The following is a 22,689-nucleotide window of genomic DNA, read 5'->3' on the forward strand; positions in this document are numbered from 1 at the left end:
AGGGCACATACAAGAATCAACCAATGAATGCACGAATAAGTGGAACAACAAATTCTCTCTCTCTCTCTCAAATCAATAAAAAATTTAAAAAAACTCTTTCTGGCAGATTTCTAACAGAAAAACAAAATCAAATTGAAATAAGGAAGTAGAAATTATTTTTTGTGTTTTTTCTAGAGTATTCCTCACATAATATATATGATGTACTTTATTTCATATTCTGGCTGGTTAAGTGGAAACAAGATGAAAGGAGGTAGACAGAGAGCAAACTGGGTTGGCAGAGAAGGGGTGAGGAGTGAAGACAAAGGAGGAAAGAGGCAAGGTTGAGGAGAAGGAGGGTAGCTTTGCAGTACTTGCACACTTGGGTGGAAGACACTTCAGTTATCTTCACAGATTGTAGGGGTAGGATGGAGGAACCAAAAAACACAGAGTCTTAGTTAGGAAAGTAACCACAAGTAATCAGAAACCTGACTATGGTAGGCTAAATAATTAGATGTTTAATTTTCTCACATAAAAAATCTGGTTGTAGCTTGCTGGCACTGGTTCAGCGGCTGAACAGTGGCATCTCTCTAGTTAGCTTAGCATTACCTCTTCATAACAAAATGGCTGCCAAAGCTCCAGCCATCACATATACATTCAAGGATATAAAGAGCAAGGTGTAAGGACAACTGCATCTGTCCACTTATATCAAGAAAGCAACAAAATCCCAGAAGCTTGCCCAGCAGACTTCTACTTAAGTCTCAGCCAGAACTTGATCACGTGGCCACCCTTACTTGGAAGAAAGGCTGGGAAAGCAGGGGACAGGATTGTCATGACCTGTAACCTGAGTCTAAGCCCACTGATGCACTGAACAAAATTGGAGTCTTATGCCCAGAGAAGAAGATTGGAATGGATATAGGGTGGTATTATGAATTTAATTGTGCAACCCCCCCAAAACATATATGTTGAAGGTCTAACCCCCAATACTTTGTGACCTCATCTCAAGATAATGGAAATAAAATATTTGCAGATCTAAATAGTTAAGATGAGGTCACCCTGGAGTAGGCTGGGCCCTTCATCCAATATGACTGGTGTCCTTAGAAGAGAGGACAGGGAGAAAACGGTTGTGTGAAGATGGAGGCAGAGATTAGAGGGATGCAGCCACAAGCCAAGGAATGTCTGGGGCCACCAGAAGCTGGAAGAGGTGAGGAAGGATCCTCTCCTAGAGCCTCCAGAGGGAGCCCAGCCATACTGACACCTTGCTTTCTACCTGTGGACCTCAGCTCTTTATGCCTAAAACCTCAGAGGCTGGATGGCACTGTGCCGGCAAGAGGGAAGGAGGTCAAACTTGCTCTAGCTCCCTCTGCACGGCCAGCACTCTGCATACTCAAGTGCGTGTTCTCATGGCTGAAGTGGTTACTATCCTGACCCTTGTTTACAAGTAAGGAAACTGAGACTCAGAGATGGAAAGGAGCTGTCTGAGGCCTCCCCACTATGAGGCAACAGATTCTCACCCAGGTCCAGGGAACCTCATCACAGCAGCTCTTTCCACTCCAGCCAACTCAGCCTCCCAAACTAGAGGGAATTCAGCTGGCTTTCCCATTTTCCCATTTGGGGATGATTCCTTACATTTGGCGTATCCAAAGATACAATCACATCAAAGTAGATTTAATTATGTGAAAAGGATTTTACAAAAGAAAAATGCTGTGAAATCCTGCCTTGGGAACTTCAAAAGCCTTGACCTGAGTCTGTATTCTCCGCTGGTCACTCTCCTGAGAGCTAGGGCTTGGTACCTTGGAGCAGCGCCAGTAGCGCTTTCTTTGGTCAGATGCCAGGCGCCTCAGTTTTCTTGCTTGTGATAAAGATGAAGAGTCTTCATCCTTTCAGACAACAAATCCCCACTGGAGAAGTGCTCTGGGCCTGCCCTGGGCTAGGTGCTGGGGTCCATTGCTGAGCAAGACAATATCCCTGCCATCTCAGAGCTGGCCTTCTTTCCAGGGACAGGAGTACTACATGTGGGGAGTAAAAATACAGCAGGGGAGTGGTGGATAAGGTGAAGGGGTGCTCAGAGAGGGTCTCCCTCAGAGGAGGGGACATTTGAGCAGAGAGCTAATTGAGGTGGATGTTTGGAAAAGAACAGTCCAGGAGAAGGATACTGCCAGTGTGAAGTTCCTGAGGCAATGTGTTGATTTCCTGGGGCTGCCACAACAAGTACCACAAACAGGGTGCCTTAAAACAACAGATACTTAGTCTCCCATTGTTCTAGAGGCTGGAAGTCCAAAATCAAGGTGTTGGCAGGGCCATGATCCCTTTGAAGGCTCTAGGAAAGGGTCCTTCCTTATTTTTATTTTCTTTGTAATTTTTGTATTGATTTCAGAGAGAGGAAAGGAGAGGGAGAGAGAGATAGAAACATCAATGAGAGAGAAACATCAATCAGCCACCTCCCAAATACCTCTACTGGGAATCGACCCTGACACCCATGCATGTGCCCCGGCTGGGAATTGAACCAGAGACCTCCCGGTGCATGGGACAACACTAAACCAACTGAGCCACACTGGCCAGGCTCCTTCCTTATTTTTAGAAGCATCTGGTAGTTCCAGGTGTCCCATGGCTGTGGCCACATTCCTTCAGCCTTTACCTCTGTCTTCATGTGGACTTTTGTTCTGTTTCTGTGTCTTTTCTTCCTCTGTCTCTTATAAGGACCCAGCCAGGTAATCCAGAATGACTTCATCTCAAGATCTTTAATGTAATTATATCTGCAGAGACCCTTTTTCTAAATAAGGTCACATTCACAGGGTCAGGGATTAGGACATGGACAGATCTTTTGGGAGGCCCCCATTCAGCCCAGTAGAGACAGGAACATGCTTGGTGTGTTTGAGGCTGTGTGGCTGGAGCCCAGGGAGCTGAGAGGAGGGATGAGAGTAGTGGGACAGAGGCAGCCATGTAGGGCTTGGAGGCCATGACAAGAAGAGTACATGCCAAGCATCCAGTTAGTACAGGGCTCAAAATAACTGCAGCTATCATCATAGCTGACATTCTCTGCCCATCTGCTATGTACTGGGACCTGGATATGATCTGGCCTCCTGACAATACTGTCTTATTTCCATTCTACAGATGGGGAAACTCAAGCCGGCCTGTTAGGTAACTTCTGCTGGTCACAGAGTTGGCAAACAAAGAGGGTGGAGAGGCAGGGCCAGAACCCAGGCTCTCCCACAGCGAAGTCCGTGCACGTCACTAAGAATGGAGGCTCCCTCCCGACTGCTAGATACCCCTTGACACCCCTGTGGGGCCTGGGTCAGAGTAGGCACATGTGGGGGAAGGTTGGTGGTTCCTTGCTCTTCCTCCTCTTTCTCCAAGAGCAAGATTTCCAGGTTTTCAACCTGACATGCCTGGCAGTTGAGCAAAATGCTTCACATACCCATTTCCAGTGTCAGGGTCAGAGAGCAGAGAGGTTTCTAGCTGTCAGTAACAGAACCTGCTAGAAAGTCTGTGCTCTGCCATTTCTGCCTCCTCACACTGCCCTTCTGCCTGGCCCTTTGGCCAGTCCTTCCCAGAAAGTGGGACCCACCATCATTCTGCTAGGCTGGCCCTCGGGCTGCTCACCCCTCACTGCTCACCCCTCAAGTTCCTGAATTCAGTTCCTCACCTGGTCCCTGCCCCTCGGGGCTCCAGCCCCTCCACTCATCCCATAGAACAGCCAATGTGGATGGTGTCTGCTTACCACTCCAGGTGACAGCATTGACCTAGACCTTTCTAAAAATACCAACCCAAGGAATGCTTATCAGCAAGCTTGCCCAAAGCACTCCACAAAGGCACTGGTTTTGTCCAGGTTGGTGGCAATGAGAAAAGGTGGGAAGATGGCAGGGAAGCCTGCTGGAGAAGGCACAATCCACCTGGGACACTGGAGAGGCCACACAGTAAGTGTACACTGGAAGCTGAGCCCTCCATCCAGCAGAGAGCTGCCCAACTGTCCCCTAGGGCATCCACAGTGCAGACAAGAAGGCCAGGGACACTGGCAGCCTTTAACCCTAGCTCAGCCCTCTGGGTCCACGGGTTTTGGGAGCTCTGGCCTGTCCTGTGGAACCTTTGCAGTTGACAGTGACAAGCCTCCTGCCAGCCTTACAGCCCAGGAAGGGTCTTCTTAAGGGCACAGAAGCACCTCTTTGAAATGCTAACCTCAAGGAAGGTAGCCCCTGCTCTGCTCCTGACTCCACCACCTGTGTGCAGCAGAGAGAACGCCCATATGGCCACCCTGATTACCACGTGACCAACTAGGATGCGCTATCTTGCGAAGCATCTGCCTGGCTAGATAAAAGCCTGGAGTTTCCTTCCGGCTTTGTGATCTCCTTGGCAGACCACCTGACATGGGTATGGCGGCAGTTCTGTTGAATGCTCATTCAGTGGTGAAGCTGTTTGCTTTCCTTTCCACATTTATGGAGAGAACTCTCTCTGAGTGGGCAGGGTCTAGGGGCAGGGGCCCTCATTGGGAGGCTATGGATCTGGGGCCTGGGGCACAGATTCAGGATCAGTGGATGTTAAGCAATGAGATAAAGCCCAGAGAACAAAGACCATGTGACAGTCATTGTGCTGGTTTGTTGTCCTCATCACCTTGGCTTGGCTAGGCTAGGGTACCCAGATTTTGGTCAAATATCAGTCTAGATGTTGTTGTGAAGGGATTTTGTAGATGAGCTTAACATTGAAATCAGTAGACTTTGGGTAAAGCAGATCACCCTCCATGTGTGGGTGGGCTGCACCCAATAGGCTGAAGGCCTCACGAGAAAAAGACTGAGATCATGGAAGGGAAGGAATTCTGCCTGCAGATGGCCTTTGGACTCAAAAATACAACTCTTCCCCAAGTCTGCAGCCCACTGGCCCATCTGGCAGGTTTTGGACTTGCCAGCCCCCACAAGCATGAGAGCCAGTTCTTTATATATGCATCCTGCTGGTTCTGTTTCTCAGGAGATCCCTATCTGATCCAGTCATAAAGCTGTAAACATGAACACAGAGCAACTAACTGCATAGAGAAAAACTACTGGAAGTAAAGGAAGCCTCAATAAAGTGCAATTATAATGAGCTATTTTAATATAATGTTATAAAGTTGTGTCCCCTAGAAAAGTCATACGGCACCAAACGTTAAGCAACACATGCTCAGATCATTATCCAATTCAATTAGAAATACATAATAAAAGATGACCACAAAGTCTTAATGACTCAGAAATTAAGATAACCTTTACTATGCAAGCATTAGATTGGTGAAGAAATAAAAAGTGAAATTAGGAACCTTCCCTGATAAAAAGCAAAGAGGAATGTTAACTACAGGACACAGGAAAATGTCGTTCAGGGGGAGATCACAGGCTTTTTGAGCACCTTAGTTATTCAAGATAGAAGATGACAAAGGAGGTTACACTTCCTTTTAAGAAAACCTTTTTGAAAAAGGCTCTGGCTGATGTGGCTCAGTTTGTTGGGCATCATCCTGTGCACCAAGAGGTCACTGGTTCAATTCCCTGTCAGGGCACATGCCAATCAAATCTTTCTCCCTCTCCCTTCCTCTCTTTCTAAAAATCAATTTTAAAAAAAGAAATTAGTAAAAACAAAACAAAAACTAAACCAAAAGAAAATAAATGGAATGAATAAAGATAAAAGCTGAAGTTAATGAAGGAGAAAATAAAAGGAGAAATCAAAATCTTAGGGGTTTTTTTCTTGGAAAAGACCAATGAAATGTATAAATGAGAAAGGATATATCATTGCAAATACTGAATAAACAGAATTATAGCAATGAACTTGAACACCTGGAGGAAATGGTCTTTATAAACTCTGCAACAGCAAAGGTGCTTATAATTTTTTAAAAGCAGCATCTAACTAGATCCCATTTATGCAAAACCGTGAGTGTGTGAATAGGGCATGTAAGTAGGTGGGGTTTGGGGAGGAGCAAGTGTGTGGAAGTGTGGTTGTCTCTGTGTGGGGTGTGTGCACCCATGTGAGTGTGTGTGCGTGTGTGTGTGTGAATGGGGGGTATGTGGTGTGAGTGAAGGTGGATGTGAGTGGTGGGGAAAAGTGGGGAGTTGCGAGTGAATGAGTGTGTGTTTGTGTGTGTCAGGTGCATGTATGCACGAACTGAGGTGCAGAAAGCAGGGTCCCCACCATGCTGAAGCTGCTCTTGGGGGGTGGGGGTCTCCGATGTGAAACTCCCTTTAGACATTCATGGGTACTGCGTGAACTCTGTATAGCACCAGGCGTTGGTTACAGCAGAAACCAACATCCCGCTGTTTCCTCAAGAAAACAACACAGGAGGGCTGGCCTATTTCATGTCTCTAGCTTTCTGCTCCAGGTTTTTGCATAACCTGCTTGAGATTTGGTCCTCCTTACATTGTCTCCTGCACAAAGAAAACCTCGAAATGCTCCTGGCCCTGTCACTTTGGTACTAGTCCCTCTGCATGAATAATTCTGGTTTCAATTGGCTCAGGTCAGAGGTCCCCCAAGTATGCTCCTGATCACAGCCGTGTCCCCATTGGTAGACACTGATGTGGCTTATCGGCTAGTGATGCATTTTGATGAATGGCAGGTGGCTGGCCAGAGCGAGCTGCAGCAGTAGAGTTGATTCTTTGGGTCTGGCACCTGTCACACAGCATAATTACTGTGAGTCTCAGTCGCTCCAAACTGCTGTGCATCTCAGTGCCCAGCGGGGCTCCACTGTGGACGTGCCTCAGTTTGTCCCGCTGTTCACCAGCTGAGGAACATTTGGGTTGTTCTCAGTCTGGGGCTGTTATGAATAAAGCTGCCAGGAACAGTGGTATTTGAGTTTTTGTGTGGACACATTAATTCATTTATCTTGGGTAAATAAGTACCCAGGAGTGGAATCTTTGGGAACTTATTTATCCAAAGATTACAGTAAGTGCATGTTTAACATTTTAAGACCCGACCAAACTTTTCCAAAGTGATTGTACCATCTTACATTCCCCCAGCAGTGTTTGAGAGTTTCAGTTCCCCCACATCTTCAGCAATGCTTCATATGGTCAGTCTTTTGTATTTTTGCCATGCTAATAGATGTTAAATATTCAGGAAATTTGAGAGTTAAACACCACCATTATTAAAAATCAAACTTCCCTGGCTGGCGTGGCTCTGTGGTTAGAGCGTCGGCCCGAGCACGGAAGGGTTTCAGGTTCAATTCCCGGTCAAGGGCATGTACCTGGGTTGCAGGTCCCATCCCCAGCCCCAGTTTGGGCATGTGTGGGAGGCAACCAACTGATGTGTATCACATAGATGTTTCTCTCTCTCTCTCTCCCCTCCCTTCCACTCTCTCTGAAAATCAATGGAAAAAAAATATCCTCAGGTGAGGATTAACCAAAAAAAAACTATTTATGTAACTTCCACTTAAATAAATAAATTATATTAAAAATGAAGGAGATACTAAAAACTCATGTCTTATTTCACCACATTTTCCTGTTACCTATCATGTCTGTTTGGTGGGAGTTTATGTTATAGTGTGATATTGGGAATCTCTTCCCACTTCACATTCACTGACATCATGTGCAGCCTGAAATTGGTCTGGTGGAAGTATTTACACAATGAGAATCAGCTAACGCTACAAACCAGAGCTTGAATTATTATTGTTTGGTTGATTATGTACACTTGAGTCTGTAGTCATTCCATTGTGAATAGCAAGAAAACAAGAAGGAAGGAAGGAAGGAAGGAAGGAAGGAAGGAAGGAAGGAAGGAAGGGAGGGAGGGAGGGAGGGAGGGAGGGAGGGAGGGAGGGAGGGAGGGAGGGAGGGAGGGAGGGAGGGAGGGAGGGAGGGAGGGAGGGAGGGAGGCTTTTCCAATATCAAAAAGTATTATCCAATTCAGCAAAGGAGTCACTCATGTCATCAACGAACGTGTGAAGTTCCGACATACATCTTTGTTGTTTCACTTTCGTCTTATTAAGACAAACAAAAATATCAGCCAACATTGATGTGGGAACCACGCTTATTCATCAGTTGCAATCGTGGGTGGGGTACAGACACAAGAGTCAACGAAGGGGTTTTAAGTCAACTGGCCACATGAAATTTGTAAACAGTGTATTGTATATGTGATTGTATATTTTGCATATATTGGAGATTTTATTATTTGTAAATTGTATGCTCACATCATTTACATCAGTAAAATTTATAATAAACATGTTTGTGTATATATACATATATATATGTATATATGTGTACATATGTATGTATGTGTGTGTGTGTGTACATATATACATATACAGAGAAAGAGAGAGAGGGGGGTTTACATTTACTTTCCTGGAAAGCTGCTGTCACCCATTTATCAGCACATCACTGCTTTCAAGCAGCAGTAGGGCAGGCCCCAGCCTGTCTGCATAGCACAGAAGGCAAGAGGTTTGGCCTGGATAGTTCAAGCACGGGCTTGGGGAGGGCATCCAAGGCCAGGCCACCATGAGGTCAGGAGAGACCAGAGTGGTGAAGGAGAAGCACCTGGGCCTGCAAAAGATGAAAGGGCACAAAACCAGACACTACTCTGGGGCAATGGCAGTGGCCACGAATTGGGGTGTCGACCTGCTCACCAGGGCCTGGAGTCCAGCCCCTCCTGGCTTGCCTGCTAAGTGTGAAGGGACCCTCTTGGCATTACCCACTCAGTGAGTCAGTGGCCTGGAGCCCTGCCAGCAAAACAAAGGGGACTCATCCCTGCCTGGACAACAGTGGATCTAAGGAGCCCTGGCTGCCTAGATCTTCGTGGTGCCCCAATTCTTTCAGCTTCTGCCTGGTGCAGGCTCCTGACCTAAGGCCCCAACCTAGCCCGGCCTTGTGGCACCCTCCCAAGTGGGTGCTTTCCTGAGGCAGGGAGCCAACTAGCCCTCCTCAGGAAGCTCAGCAGTGTACTGATCACATTCCCAAACTAGCCCCTGCCCGTCTTTCCCTTATCTCCCACCCTTCCCACTCCTTCCATTCGATCTTTGGCCAGGTCCCAACCCCTTTACTCCTTTCTCGTTCACTTGTCATTGTCTCCCTCCAGGCCTGCTCTCATTTTCCACATAGCAGACTGAGAGGTATTGTAAAAACAGAAACCAGCCCGGCTGGTGTGGCTCAGTGGCTGAGCATCAACCTAGGATCCAGGAGATCTCTGATTCCCGGTCACTGCACATGCCCTGGTTGCAGTCTTGATCCCCAGCAGGGGGCATACGGGAAGCAGCAGATCAATGACTCTCTCATCATTGATGTTTCTATCTCTCTCTCTCTTTCTCCCTTCATCTCTATGAAATCAATAAAGATATACTAAAAAACAAGAACAACATCAACAAAAAAACAGAAGCCAGATCTTGCCCCTCTTCTGCTTACAACCCTCTGTGGCTCCCCATTGCTCTCAGGGTCAGTCCAGACTCTCTGGCCCAGTGAATGAGGATGACCTGACAAGGCCACTGCCTGTGATCTGGCCTCACCATTCTGCAATCTTGCACATTGTAGTGGCTCTAGTCACTTTGACCTACTTAGGGTTCCCCAAACGGGCCCAGCTGGATCGACTCAAGGCTTTGCTCATGCGAGTCATTCTCGGGTGTGGCCATTCCACCCCTTCTCACCTGTTCTCCCTGTCTCTTGGACATCCCTTCCGTGCCTTGCCCCATTGTTTGGTGACACAGGTGGGGGCCCCCAGAAGCAGGTTAGTTGGCTCCCCAAGAAGTCCAGCCAAAGCAGCTGCCAAGATGCTGCCCTCCCCACAGAGCAGCCTCCTGGTCCTCCTTAGGCCATGTCATGAAAGACACAGGGCCCAGGACGGACTCCTTCCCAGGAGTCACCCTCACTGCACCCGCTACCCCACCTCTTCTACATGCCTCAGGTCTGCTGTGCAGCCCAGCCTGCTTCTGAGTGTGGCCTGGCACCCTCATCATACCCCTCACCCTGCACATGCCAGTGGAACCTTTGCATATATGTGCCTGCGTGTGGCCATGGGTACCTCCCTTACTCCTCAGCACCCCGATCATGCCAGGCACTGTGTTGCTTTGACAACCTATCATATCATTTCATCCTGTTGCAGAGCCGGCACAGAGGCTCTGGGAGAGGAAGGAATTGGCTCAGGGTCCTGCTTAGCTCCCTTGGCTGAGAAAGCCAGAGTTCCCTGGAGGCTGAGGCAGCAGCTCCTTCTTCCTTCTCCATCCAGGGCACATATTCAGGGCCACAGCAGATATCCCTAAGTCCCTGTTCACTCATTTCTTGGGTCTCTGAAGTGACAATGCAGGGAGGGGGTGATAACTGAGGCAACGGTAGAACAGCCAGGGAGGAGGCCTGTGGTTCGGGGTGCACATGCAAGCACTGACATCTTTCCCACCCACACCCCACCCTGGGCTCACTACAGGGATAGGCCACAAGGGGCCGGCCTTGAGGGGCTCTCCTCTGGCCCCTGGCTGGGCTCCCTGCCTGCCCCTCTGGGCAAGGCACAGAGGTGTGTGACCAGAAAGTCAGCTGGTGAACAGTTGGCGATATTTATTGTGAGACGGGGTGAAGAGTGGAAGCCCGAAGTGGCGAACTCCAGTGAGCAGGGGCGAGGCTGGGGGTCTAGGTAGGCCGCGGCACTGGCTGGGGGTCTAGGGAAGGCCTGGCAAGTGCCCGGCTAAGAGGATGCCTGGCTAAGAGGATGCCTGGCTAAGAGGACGGGGTGAGGCAGCGAGGTACTGGTCTGGTGCCTGCTCCAGGCCTCAAAGTCCTGCTGAACGGTCAGTGCTGGTGCTGCTTGTGGTGCAGGAAGTGGGCCTTGTTCCCCTGGGTGGTGATGTCACCAAGCCCCTGGAGCTCAGACCTCGAGGCTTGGGCCATTATGCGGTGTATACATGGGCTTGATGTGAGCCCAGCTACAGGCTTGCTCGTCAGCCCAGGCAAGCAGCTCAGCAGCACGATGCAGAAAGACCATAAGCAGGGTGTGCACATCTCCCTCAGCCGAGTGGGCTGCAGTAGGCTCTGCCTGGAAGTAGCGGCGAAAGAGGCTGCCCAGGCTGTAACCCTTGCTGCCCTGGGCCCGGGTGCCATGGCTGTGGGCACGGTCCAGGCCCCGCAGTGCTGGCAGCGTATCCAGGCAGGTAGTATCCTGAGGCAGGTGGGCACCTAGGCGCTGCAGCTCTGTGCACAGCAGGGGAAAGTCGTAATCAAAGCCATTGTGGGCCACAAGGCAGATGGGGCCCTCCTGGCGGCTCAGGAAGGCCTGTAGTGTCCTCACCACGGCCTTGTCGAAGCTGGCCTTCCGGCACTGTGCCAGGCCCTCGCTGCTCAGACCAGTGATCTCACTGGCCTTAGAGGTGAAGGGGCGCTCCGGGCACATGCACAGTGTGAGCTTGTCCAGGACCCGAGGCAGCACAGGAGTGCCAGCCTCATCACACTCCAGGTTCTCCAGAGAGGAGCGATGGACAGCAAACAGGGAGATCTCGGCAATCTCAGGGTCCACACTGGGGAGCCCAGTGGCTTCCAGGTCCAGGAAGACAAAAGTCTCAGCCCGGGGGACCTCAGACATGGTGACGTTCGCACAGGGACAGTGACACCTAAAGTTGCCAGAGCAAGAGGCACAAAACCTGAGGGCCAGAGTTGGGGATGCCTGGGCCGTCACCTGCAGGTGTTCCAGTGGCCAAGGCTCCAATCCCTCTGGATCTACTTCCTGCCACCCCCACCCCACCCCACCCGATAAGACTTGAGGCTCTAGGAGCAATTTCTAAGGCCCACATCCAGGGAGACTGCTAAGGGGCCTCCAGAGCTAGGATCCAGTAACCAGATCTGTTACTTCTGTCCAGAATGAGACCTGCTAGCGGCTCATCACCCCCTCCATTCTGGCCCCCAGTCCCTCCTTGGCTGTCCCCACTACCACCTAGTAAACAGCAAAAGGCAGGCCTGATGCACCCAGACCCCTTCCCAGAGGCCTCTGCCTCCTGCCTTCAGGTCCATGTCATCGGGGAGGTACGGCCCAGGATGGTATCTTCACCGAGACACCACGGCATAGAAGCCCAGGTCTGCACCCCTAAGGTCAGCTGCCAGGAAGCAGGCACCTGAGAAAGCTTCAGTCATCCCCAGCCTCCCTGGTACACAGGTGCTGCCCCAGCCTGGCCTCCACCTGCCTCCGGGCTCTCAGTGGTTATCCTCGTCAACCCAGCCACGCTGGCTTACCTGGGGTGGACGCTGTGGCTGGCTTCCTGGGCTGCCGGGCACCTGTCTCCTCCACACAGGCTGCTCCAGGCGGCCTTTAATCAGTGGCCTTTAATCAGCAGCCATGGCCCGCCCTCAGCCGCCTGTTGGGCAACAAGGAGGCCTGAGGCTGCAGGACCTGTGTGGCCGGCTCACCACCTTCTTACTTGCTCACAGCCATCGGGATACATGCCCCATGTTTACAGATTGTACAGCAGGCTCCCAAAGCAGAATCTCAACCATGGGCTGAGGACGTGTCGCCACAGGCACAAGGAGGAAGCGCAAGCCTCCCACTCAGCCCTGTCTCCAAGTCTGAGCCGGTCAGGCCGCAGCAGCTGGGCCTGGCCAACCTGGGTTCAAAGCCCAGCACCATACTGGGGCACCTCTCACAAAGGCATGAGGCCCCTTCTCCAGGATGCAGTTACCCTTCTGTAATAGGGGACCAGGCTGCCTCTCATGAGAATAAAGTGACCTTGGAGAGGGAAAGAAGCACCTGCATGCCCCCATACTCAGCCATGAAGGGGAAGGATGAGCTCTAAGGATGGGGGCCTCAGTAGCATCCCAGTGACTGAGGGCAGCTTACCCATCCTGTGGCCAGGAAGAAATGGTATCTGCCTCATAAGCACAATGAACCACAATATCTAAGGAGTCTTTAGTAGAGGCTTCCAGGTTAAGAGGCAGGGAAGCATGAGGCCTGGCCCTTTGAGCCACGTGGGCTTCAGCTGAGCTGATCCGTCCCCTCTGAAGGAGAAGCAATGTGATAGGCGGGGGTAGGGGGCTGCCCCAGCAGCACCCATAGCCCCAAGACCACAAGAGCAGGAGTGAAGCCCAGCCCCTAGGACCCTGGGCTCCATGGCCTTCCCAACCCACCAGGTTCAGCCAAGGGTGAAGGATACACTTAAGAAAGGAGGAAAGCAAGGCCATCCCTGGCCCAGGAAGCAGGTGGCATCATCTGAGAACCTCATTCTGGAGCAAGATATGCCAGCAGTTGGCCTGTAAAGTTGTTGGCTCACCTGGGCTATGGTAACCATGGGCTTGCCTGTCCTCCCACCTCCCTCTGCAGCCATCTGGGGGATTCCCCAGGCAGGCAATTGTACCAGAGGCTCCGGGAGGAGGCAGCTTAATAAGGAAGAGGCCTGGTGCCCAGTTCCTGGGAGCCTCCCATTTGCAGCACCCACAGACTTGGGGAAGTGAAGGTATAGCTGCAGGGAGCAGGGTAGAGGGGGTGCAAATGAGGCTTGTGACAAGTGCTTAGAGGGAGGCCCTTCCCCAACCCCCCTTAGGTCTGACACTGGGCTGAGGGCGGCAGGGACTCCATCAGTTGTGCCTGTTCCTGTGCTAGAAGGGAGGGAGGTGGCTGTGACAGGCACACTGCTCAGGAAGATACTGGGTCACCCTGAAAAGTCCAGAGAGCAGCTTCCTGGATAACCAGTCAGGTCACTGGCAAGAATTCCCCTGGCTGGTACCAGGCACCTTGGGGAAGAGGAAAGAGGAAACATGGGCCCAGCCCACTGGATCCTTGATGTAGTGGGTGCAAGGAACAGGGGTGAGGGACTACAAGGAGTCCTCACATGGGACACTGAAACTAATCACAGAAGAGGTTACAGCCGGGCAGGGAGCAGACTCTGGTCACAGGCAGCCAGGTGTCATGGCAAGGTGGAGACTTCCAGCACTCGGCATTGCCAAGCTTAACTGGGCAGTGGCAGGGGAAAAAGCGAAGCAACAGGAGCTGCTAGTGCCCAGGGCAGACGAGGAAAGAGAGGGGCAGGGCCCAGGCCCCCAGGACAGCAAGAAGCTCATGTCAGGTGTGGCCCAGGCCCTGGAACAGCCAGGATGTGAAGAAGGGAGGGCTGGGCAGCAGGTGCCATGGTCCACTCAGCCTGGACCAGATAGCAGAAGGAAGGAGGCCGTCACGCAGTGACATAGAAGCAAAAAGCAGGCTAGAGGCAACTTCTTCTAACCTAAGGTTTCCTTTTTCTTCAGCTCACATTCAGCCCTTCCCTCCCCTACCCCCTGCCCCTTCCTCCCCCCTCCCAAGGAGCTGAAAGCCCATGCATCTGGAGCTATGCCCGGAAAACATGAGGGTTGTAACTGCTTCTCCTGCCGATGGCTCGGTCCTCCCCGGCCACCTGGTTCTTCAGGGCACAGCTTCCTGTTCCCAGACTACTTCGAGCGTTTGTTCAGACTTTCACTGAGGAGCTTATATTTCTGGATTAGTTCTTCCATTTTGTTGGCTGCAGAGCAAAGAAAAATACAAACCACAAAGTGAGTCTAGTGCCAGCCATCCTGGCCATCAAGGGGCTTGCAGCCAGGGGGCGTGACTCCCACAGTGAACCAGAAACTGCTGCTGAGGAGGCTGGAGAGCTCCATGTGCTGGAGAGCAGTGAGGGCCACGCACAGATGGAAGGCCCCTGCCTACCTCCCAGGCGAATGAAGGGTTCTTGTGATTTAATCAAACAAATCAAATGACACGGGCCTTAGTTATGACCTGCTGCTTTGCTTTCGAGTGGGGGACACTGCCACAACATGCACCTGTCTCTTGAGGTACCTTCAGATGATGATCATTGGGCATGGAATGTGGGGACTTGAGCTTACTCCTCTCCCCCACCCTGGGTATAGGGGTTTCCCTGGCGGTGGTGCCTTAACTTAAATAGAAACCTATTCTTTTCTCCACCAACTTGCTTCCCTGCCTCCTAGCCCACCCACATGGCAAGGTTAATTAATTGGCATTTGGTCCCGCCCATCCAAGGGTGACTCTGAAGCTCAAGAATCATGGAGGGTGCCTCAGGGTGACTGGCCTCAGGGAAAAGCTGGAGCAGGCAGACTCCTAGCAGAACTGGGACCAAGTTTGGCCCACCCCAGACTGGCCCTGACGACCCTCCCCACTTGACATCAACGCTCTTGCTGGGGTCAGGTTAGCACCCTTCCTGTTGCAATCACATTTCTCCACAGATGGGGTCTTCCTAAGTCACCCTGGGTATCATCTGCCTTGATGGAATCCTTAGGTTTTCCAAACCTCTAGCCTACCACTCTCCCAGGACTGCCCCCACCCCAGCTGATAAATCAGTTCACATGTCTCCCCTTTGTCCCAGACTGGAGTTACTACCTATCTTGGCTGAGCTTGGCTGGGTCTGAAATTCTAGGCCCAAAGCCCCAGGCCCTCTGAATGTACAAGGCATCAGCCTCTGAGGCCGCAGGCTTTCTCTCTGGAAGCTTTGGGCCCCAGCCCTGCATCCCTGCTACTCCGGACTTCAGAAGGCTAGGCGGGGCCTGGGGAAGTGTCTTTTTGGTTTTATCTGCTCTAGGCTCGGAATCTGGAGACTCACCCCCTCAGCTTGGTGTGCCTGTTGCTTCACTGGTATCTTCCACCCTCTGTTGTACCCTCCATCCTCCATTTCCCTTCCTTTCTTTCTCTGGGGAGCCTACTAGCCACCTGGATCGGGCCTCTGCATTACTTAATCTTTGTCATCATTTTGTTTATCTGTTTTCTTTCTATTCTTAAGAGATTTGTTCCCTCATTTTGTTTTCTACCTTTCTATCGACTTCTCAACACTGGAAAGCTTCTAACTTCTAGGAGTGTTTGCTTGTTTTCTCCACGTTGGTTCTCATTTGGACATGATACAGTAAGTCTTCACTTAATTGTTGTCAGTAGTTTCCACAATGCTAGGTAAAACAACGTATAATAAAACCAATTTTACTCTAGGCTAAGGGATAAAATAGCAACTCATCAATATTACAACGAAAGGGCATTATTTGAGGACCTGCTGTACTGAGCATGTTAACTCAAGTTTGTTGGAAAGTTCATTTCTCTGAATGATCCATTAGACCAGCTTTTCCAAGTCTTTCTTCCCTCTTTCATGACGCCAGCCCTGCTGTGTTCTGGTGGAGTCACCATTCCCTGCAAGGTCTGCCCTCCCACCAAAGGAGCTCTGTTGGGGCAGAGCAGCAGGAGCAGACAGAGGTCAACCCTCATGCCATGGACCCTCAGAGGCCAGAAAGAGGTGGGCTTTGCCTAGGCTGCTGCCAGCCACACCAGGAGCCTGGGTTTCCAATTCATTTCAATCATTTTCTTTATAAAAGAGCAGGCTAGGGTCTCACTGGGAGCACCAACCTGTAAAGACCTGCTTTGCTTTCGTCCTCTGCTTTCGGCCTACTTGCCCATGCCCCCTCCCCAGGACTGGCGGCCACACGGCCCTGTGGCTCCACCAGGCAAACATGCTCCCCCCTGTTGCTTCAGACTGTCCTCTTGGCTGTAGCTTTCTCCACCCCTTGCATCCATTAAATTGCTCCTATCCACTTTCTAGCTCCCAGAAACCTGTTACCATCTCTCCGTGCTGGTGCCATCAACTCCCCCCTCCTCACTCCCAGCACTGACAGGGTTGCTTTGTTTTCAGAATGCATTGGTATTTTCATTGCACTGGGGTCTTTGGAGGCCTGGGAAATCAAATGGGGCCACAGGTCCATTCAATTGAAATGCTGACTCATGAATGACGATGGGCAGAGCAACCTGCCTACTGGAACCCAGACTGGTGGCCCAGCTTCTTATACTGGGAGGGGAAGTAGCAGAGACACACAGACCTTCCATAGTGGGAGGCCTTGAGGAGGTTGTGGAGCCCAATGCCCTCAATTTCTCAGGTGGGGACAGGGGAAATACAGAGGCCATTCCGACTGGCCCTCAGCACAGGCCGTTCCTCTGGGGTGTCTACAGTCCAAGAACTCCTTTCAAATAAAATCAGGAAATTGCACTGACAAGAAGTGAGCCCTCCAAGTGGAAGGCAACACCATCCAACAAAGCACAGAAGGGAAGGGGGGAGGGTGGGGTTCACACATCTTAGACGAAAAGAGTGCCTATCTAAAAGGTAAAACTTGCCACCGGTCCTGTGACTATAGGTGAGATGGCACACAGTGCAGAACACTAAGGATCATTATTATATTAATGACAGCGTGGATTGTAAGCATTTTATTAACGGCAATTATATACACTGGGGGTGAAAGTCATAGTGACAGTGGTGCTTAGGATAAACGTTTGTGTGTGTGTGTGTGTGTGTGTGTGTGTATAATTTTATATACTCACCCGAGGATATTTTTCCATTGCTTTTCAGAAAGAGTGGAAGGGAGAAAGAGAAAGAGAGAAACATCAACGTGAGAGAGACACATTGATTGGTTGCCCCCCACACGTGCCCTGACTGGGGCCGGAGATTGAGCCTGCAACCGAGGTCCATGCCCCTGGCCAGAACTGAACCTGGGACCCTTCAGTCCAAAGGCCAGCACTATAACCACTGAGCCAAACCAGCTAGGGCTAGGATATATTTTTAAATGGAGGATTCTGTTGCAGCTGAATCAGAAAGAAGAAAGACCCTTGAGTGCCCGGTAGACATATGACAAGTGTCTGTGACAAGGCCAAGAGTGGCGAAAAGGCCAGGTGCCTGAGGAGAGGGCTAGCTAGAGAGTGCATGCAAAGACAGCCCTCAAAAGGGAGGACCCAGAGGCTATGCAACCTAAAGCCTCTCCTTAGGGGTACACTGGGGGAAATGGTTATAGGTAAATGATTTAGTAGCTGCCACCTGAGGTGCTAGATAAGAGTTGGGGCAAACCATAGACTAAGCAGAAAGCATGAGAGGAGAGGTTGGGGGAATGAGGTGCCCACAAGAGAATTTTGAAGGCCATGTGCATGCACGAGGCTGTGCAGATGCCCAGGAAAGACCTGAGAGGGCCCTGAGTGATCACCTCTGGCTGACCCTGAGTCTTGGAGCAAAGAAGAAGTGAAGGAAAAGGAAGAACTGTCAACTGTCTGGCCGGGTGTTAATAAAAAACATGAAGCCACACATTCAAGAAGCTCAAAATACTCCAAATGGGATAAACTCAAAGCAATCCACACCAAGACATATTCTAATCAGACTGTCAAAAGCCAAAGACCAAGAGAATCTTGAGAACAAGAAGCGGAGGGGCTGTAAAGAAGAGGCTTGCATAAGAGCAACAGGCAGACAATTATCACCAAATCAGGACAGCAGTTAGCTGTAGGAAGCAAGAGGCACGTGAGGGGTTTCTTGGCCGCTAGTATATTCTAGTTCTCAACCTGGGTCATGGTTACACAAGTATTTGCTTTAGAATCATTTGAAATGGAATAAGGGGGGGGGCGTGCACAGGGAAAATATCCAACTATTCATGTTTCTATCCCTATGAGTTGATACTCCTCCCTAAAGGCTTTATTTCTTACCAAAGAAAAAGTTTTCTCAATGTTTATTTCCAAAATAAAAAAGTAAACTTACTCAGAAAAAAAAGTTTAATTGGAACTAAATTAAGCTACATTTCTGCCTGTCCAGTAGTGGAAATGTTAGAAGGATCAAATCCAGCCCCGATGAGGATACAGAAAGCTGGAAACCTCTTGGCCTTGCAAACGGTGATGATCCTGGTCTCACCACCACTACCTTGGGAACCCCATCTTAAGGACATACTCTAAAGTGGGGACCCTTGCCTGGCCGGGCGTGGCTCAGCGGATGAGCATCGACCTAGGATCCAGGCGATCAGGGTTCGATTCCCGGTCAGGGCACATGCCCAGGTTGCGGGCTCGATCTTCAGTTGGGGGCGTGCGGGAGGCAGCCAGTCAATGACTCTCATCATTGATGTTTCTATCTCTCCCTCTCTTCCTCTCCTTTCCTCTCTCTGAAATCAATAAAGATATATTTTAAAAAAAGAAAAGAAAAAAAGAAAAAAGAAGGAAAGGGAAAGGGAAAGGGAAAGGGAAAGGGGAAGGGGAAGGGGAAGGGGAAGGGGAAGGGGAAGGGGAAGGGGAAGGGGAAGGAAAGGAAAGGAAAGGAAAGGAAAGGAAAGGAAAGGAAAGGAAAGGAAAGGAAAGGAAAGGAAAGGAAAGGAAAGGAAAGGAAAGGAAAGGAAAGGAAAGGAAAGGAAAGGAAAGGAAAGGAAAGGAAAGGAAAGGAAAGGAAAGGAAAGGAAAGGAAAGAGAAAAAGAAAAGAGGGGACCCACTTTATGTATACACATGTTCACTGCATTCTTTTTAAAAGACTGACAATGGGGCAATTACATAAGTAATATGTGTTTATTGGGGAAATATATGAAGACTACAGCCCTGGCCAGTTTGGCTCAGTGGTTAGAGCGTTGGCCTGTGGACTATAGGGTCCTGGGTTCAATTCCGGCCACAGGAATGTACCTCGGTTTCAGGTTCAATCCTCAGTTGGGGCGCATGTGGGAGGCAACCAATTGATGTCTCTCTTACATCGATGTTTCTCTTTCTCCCCTTCCACTCTCTCTGAAAAGCAATGGAAAAAAATATCCTCAATGGAGGATTAAAAAATAAATAAATGAAAATAAAGCTCTGAACTCATTAAAAAAATAAAAGACTACAAAAGCAGTATAATTTCTGGCCCATTTCCTAAGAGGGGCTCTTCTGTATCATTCTCCTTTAGAAAGGTGAGGTCATACAGTGTATTTCCTTTTGACCCCCATTTCCCTTTCAACATTCCATAATATACATTTCCTTATGGTGCCATTACCAACTTTTGAAACAATGAATACTACTTCACCATATACATATACCATTATCTACCTGAGTATTACCCAATGGCAAAGCTTCAAATCCTGCAACAGCATTATGAATTATACTAAAAACCTGAAAATGACCTGCAGGCTCAGTAACAGAAAATGGTAAGCAAATTGTAGCAAACGGCTGAATGGCATAGTGTTTGGTAACTAAAAATGCTACTTCGAGCCCGGCAGGTGTGGCTCAGCAGTTGAGCATCAACCGATGATCCAGGAGATCATGGTTCAATTCCAGGTCAGGGCACATGCCCGGGTTGGGGGCTCGATCCCCAGCAGGGGGCGTGCAGGAGGCAGCCGATCAATGATTCTCATCACTGATGCTTCTCTCTCTCTCCCTCTCCCTTCCTCTCTGAAATCAATAAAATATATTAAAAATAAAATAAAATGCTACTTCGAGAACATGGGAAAATGCTTATAATGAGGTCCATGGGAAAGAAGATAATAATATAAAAGTGTACACATGTTCTTATCACACTTAACTTATACAAAGAAATTTTAAAAATGATGAAAGGAAAAAGAATGGAGGAAATAGACCAAAATATTAGCACCAACCATTCCTGGGCCACCAGGTTATGGATTCTTTTTATTTTACTTCTGCACCTCTTTGGGTCATCCCAAATTTCTACACAATTTAATGTTCTGATTTTATAATCTATCAAAAGCATTTTTCAAGGAAAGAAAAACCTTATGCATTAGAGAAAGAAGAAAGAAGGGGCCAGTCCCCAAATGTTCCCTAAATGCTGTTGAGCACAGAAGCAACCCCAACAAGAGGCAGGGGCTAAGCCAAAGTGCATTGGGACAGGCCTGTCAGTGATTGCTGAGCAGTCGACCACAGCTTCATAAAGTGATGACCACATACCTAGACTCATCGCAATGTTGTCACTGCTCCAATAGTTCTGCTCACCCTGCTGCTGCTCCACCATCTCTACAGCACTTGCAGAGGTGTCGGTGACCTGCACCACTGCTTTCAACAGCTGGGAGGGAGGGAGAAAGGAAGGGAAGGAGATGTGTGGTCTGACCTATAGAAGGCATCTCTTCCCAGGTTCACAGTCAGGGTGTGCTCCTCTCTAGGCCCTCAGGCATGTGGCATTCACCCCCAAGGACACCCATGGCTGATGGCAGGACTCCCAGCTACCTGGAGAGTCGCCAATCAGAGTTCTCCAAACTTCCTTCCTCCTGTGCCAATGGGGACGCCACACTATCATGTGCCCCATCCCACACTGGTAGCCAAGTGAAGCCAGTAGCATGGTGGGAGTATGTCCCCCATGGTGGGGAATCAATGCCCCCAAATAAAAGGGCCTTTCTGATGGGAGAGGACTGTACCCTAACTCGCCCTGTTGGCAGAGTCACAAAGGACAGGCTGACCAGAGGTTTGGAAATCCAGGAGCCTTTCCGTTAAATAACCAAAGCAAATGTTGTAGAAGCCCTGAGCCAATGTCAGACTTCCACACATGGTAACTGTGCTCATAATCATAACCAAAACCTGCATTTAGGTCAGCTCTGGGGGTCTGAAATGTAAAACAACAAAGTGAGTAAATATTCACATATTTGGCTCAGCAGCATGAGACCACTTTTTCCTGTTTCTCTGAGCTGAGTTAAGGGCACAAACAGGCAAGCATATGTCTGTATGGCAGAGTTCTTGGTCATACACACAAGAACAAACAGGCCAGGATACATCTGGGTGTATCGTGAAGACAGAATGAGACAAATAGAGGGTCTGTGACTGGAACGAAATACTCTGCAGTCACTAAGATCATGGTTTTAAAAAAGTTGGAACGATATGCAGCAATTCTCACAATAAAAATTCCAGTGAAAGAGCAAGGGTGTCACAGGCAACAAGGACCCAGTGCAGGCAGTGCACAAACCTCTTCCAGGCCCGGGGTCCTGGCACAGTTAACATCCCCTTAAGTGCAGTGGGGCCCTCGAGGGGCCATCCACATTAGCCCTCTTCCCCTCCAGGGCACCAATAGAATCTCCTGCCCCAATCCGCCAAAGGTCACAGGCTGAGGCCTGCAGCCTGAAACCCAGCCGTGCCACTTGCTCACAGGGAGCCTGGGCCAAGCCCCTCCCAGCCCTTCAATCCCTGGCTGGTGGCTATAGTGGAAGAGGAGAGGGTGATTCTTACTTGGCGGCATGAAGTGAGAGTCTGGTACACAGCCTCAACGATGGGGCCACACGGGTGGAGGTAGGGGCCTGAGCGCTGGCAGCACTCACTCAGCTCTTCGTCGTATACTTGGAGGAAAGCCAGGACGAGCTGGTGGAAGTCAGAGATGACCAGGCGCAGCTTCTGGTCCAGGATGCTGGTGTCAGCCCTGCCTGCAGCAACCGCTTTCTTGTGCTGCACAAAGCACCACAAAGACACAGGAAGAGGGTCCCTTGAGGCTGCCCTGCCTGCTCATGGGGCACCAGGTCCCTTCCACTCATCAGGGTGCAGGGTCTGCTGGCCATACCAGGCTTCCAAAAACCAGAAGACATTAAGACCAGAGGCAGAAAAAAACCACTTCGTTTCAAGCAAGGCTAACTGGCTTCTGGCCTCTGCCCTGCCACTATGGTCTCCTCTTCAGGAAAATAAGGAAGCCAGGCTAAAGACTGCTGGGAGGGTCACATGCAAGGCAGCACATGAAAGCCTGAAGCTCAGGACCTAGCATGCAGCCCATCTAAGGCCAATCCTTTCCATTCTACAGGAAGCCTCCCAGCTCCTGCCCAGAGCTTGTCTGTCTCTCCCCTTCACGTGGGCTGAGCACCCACTACATTCTAGAGCCCATCAGGCCCTGCACACATGCTACCTCACTTAAGCCTCACAACACACCCATTGTAAAGATGGGGCGTTTGAGGCCCTAGGAGCCAGCCCCCTCACCTCTGCCCGCAGCGCCTGCATCCTGTCCACGCTCTCCTGCAGCTGCTTGGCCAGCTCTAGCACATTCTTTTCCTCCTTCAGCTCCACCACAGATGGCTTGGCCCTGCAGGAAGAAGGGCAAACACTTCTGTCACAGGCCACACGGAAAG

At 50.1% G+C, this 22,689-nt stretch overlaps 1 protein-coding gene across 5 annotated transcripts in view; it reads right to left on the reverse strand.

The window, feature by feature from the left end:
* Window positions 1-10,421: 10,421 nt before the first annotated feature.
* The window catches only part of LOC308550797 (three prime repair exonuclease 2), a 31,660-nt gene continuing 19,392 nt past the window's right edge, over window positions 10,422-22,689 (reverse strand). For 2 of the 5 annotated variants that reach the window (XM_081125029.1, XM_081125028.1), the window contains exons 7-11: window positions 22,541-22,643; window positions 21,809-22,021; window positions 20,543-20,657; window positions 12,108-14,359; window positions 10,422-11,491 (exon numbers count right to left, since the gene is read on the reverse strand). In XM_081125029.1, the coding sequence (XP_080981155.1) occupies window positions 14,289-14,359; window positions 20,543-20,657; window positions 21,809-22,021; window positions 22,541-22,643 (502 nt within the window). In that variant the 3' untranslated portion in view covers window positions 10,422-11,491; window positions 12,108-14,288. Of the gene's footprint in view, window positions 11,492-12,107; window positions 14,360-20,542; window positions 20,658-21,808; window positions 22,022-22,540; window positions 22,644-22,689 lie in introns of those variants that run through there. The other 3 variants (XM_081125030.1, XM_081125032.1, XM_081125031.1) reach the window with 3 other exon arrangements.

This window comes from Miniopterus schreibersii (genome assembly GCF_964146895.1).
Source record: "Miniopterus schreibersii genome assembly, chromosome: X".
Classification (NCBI taxonomy): Eukaryota; Metazoa; Chordata; class Mammalia; order Chiroptera; family Miniopteridae; genus Miniopterus; species Miniopterus schreibersii.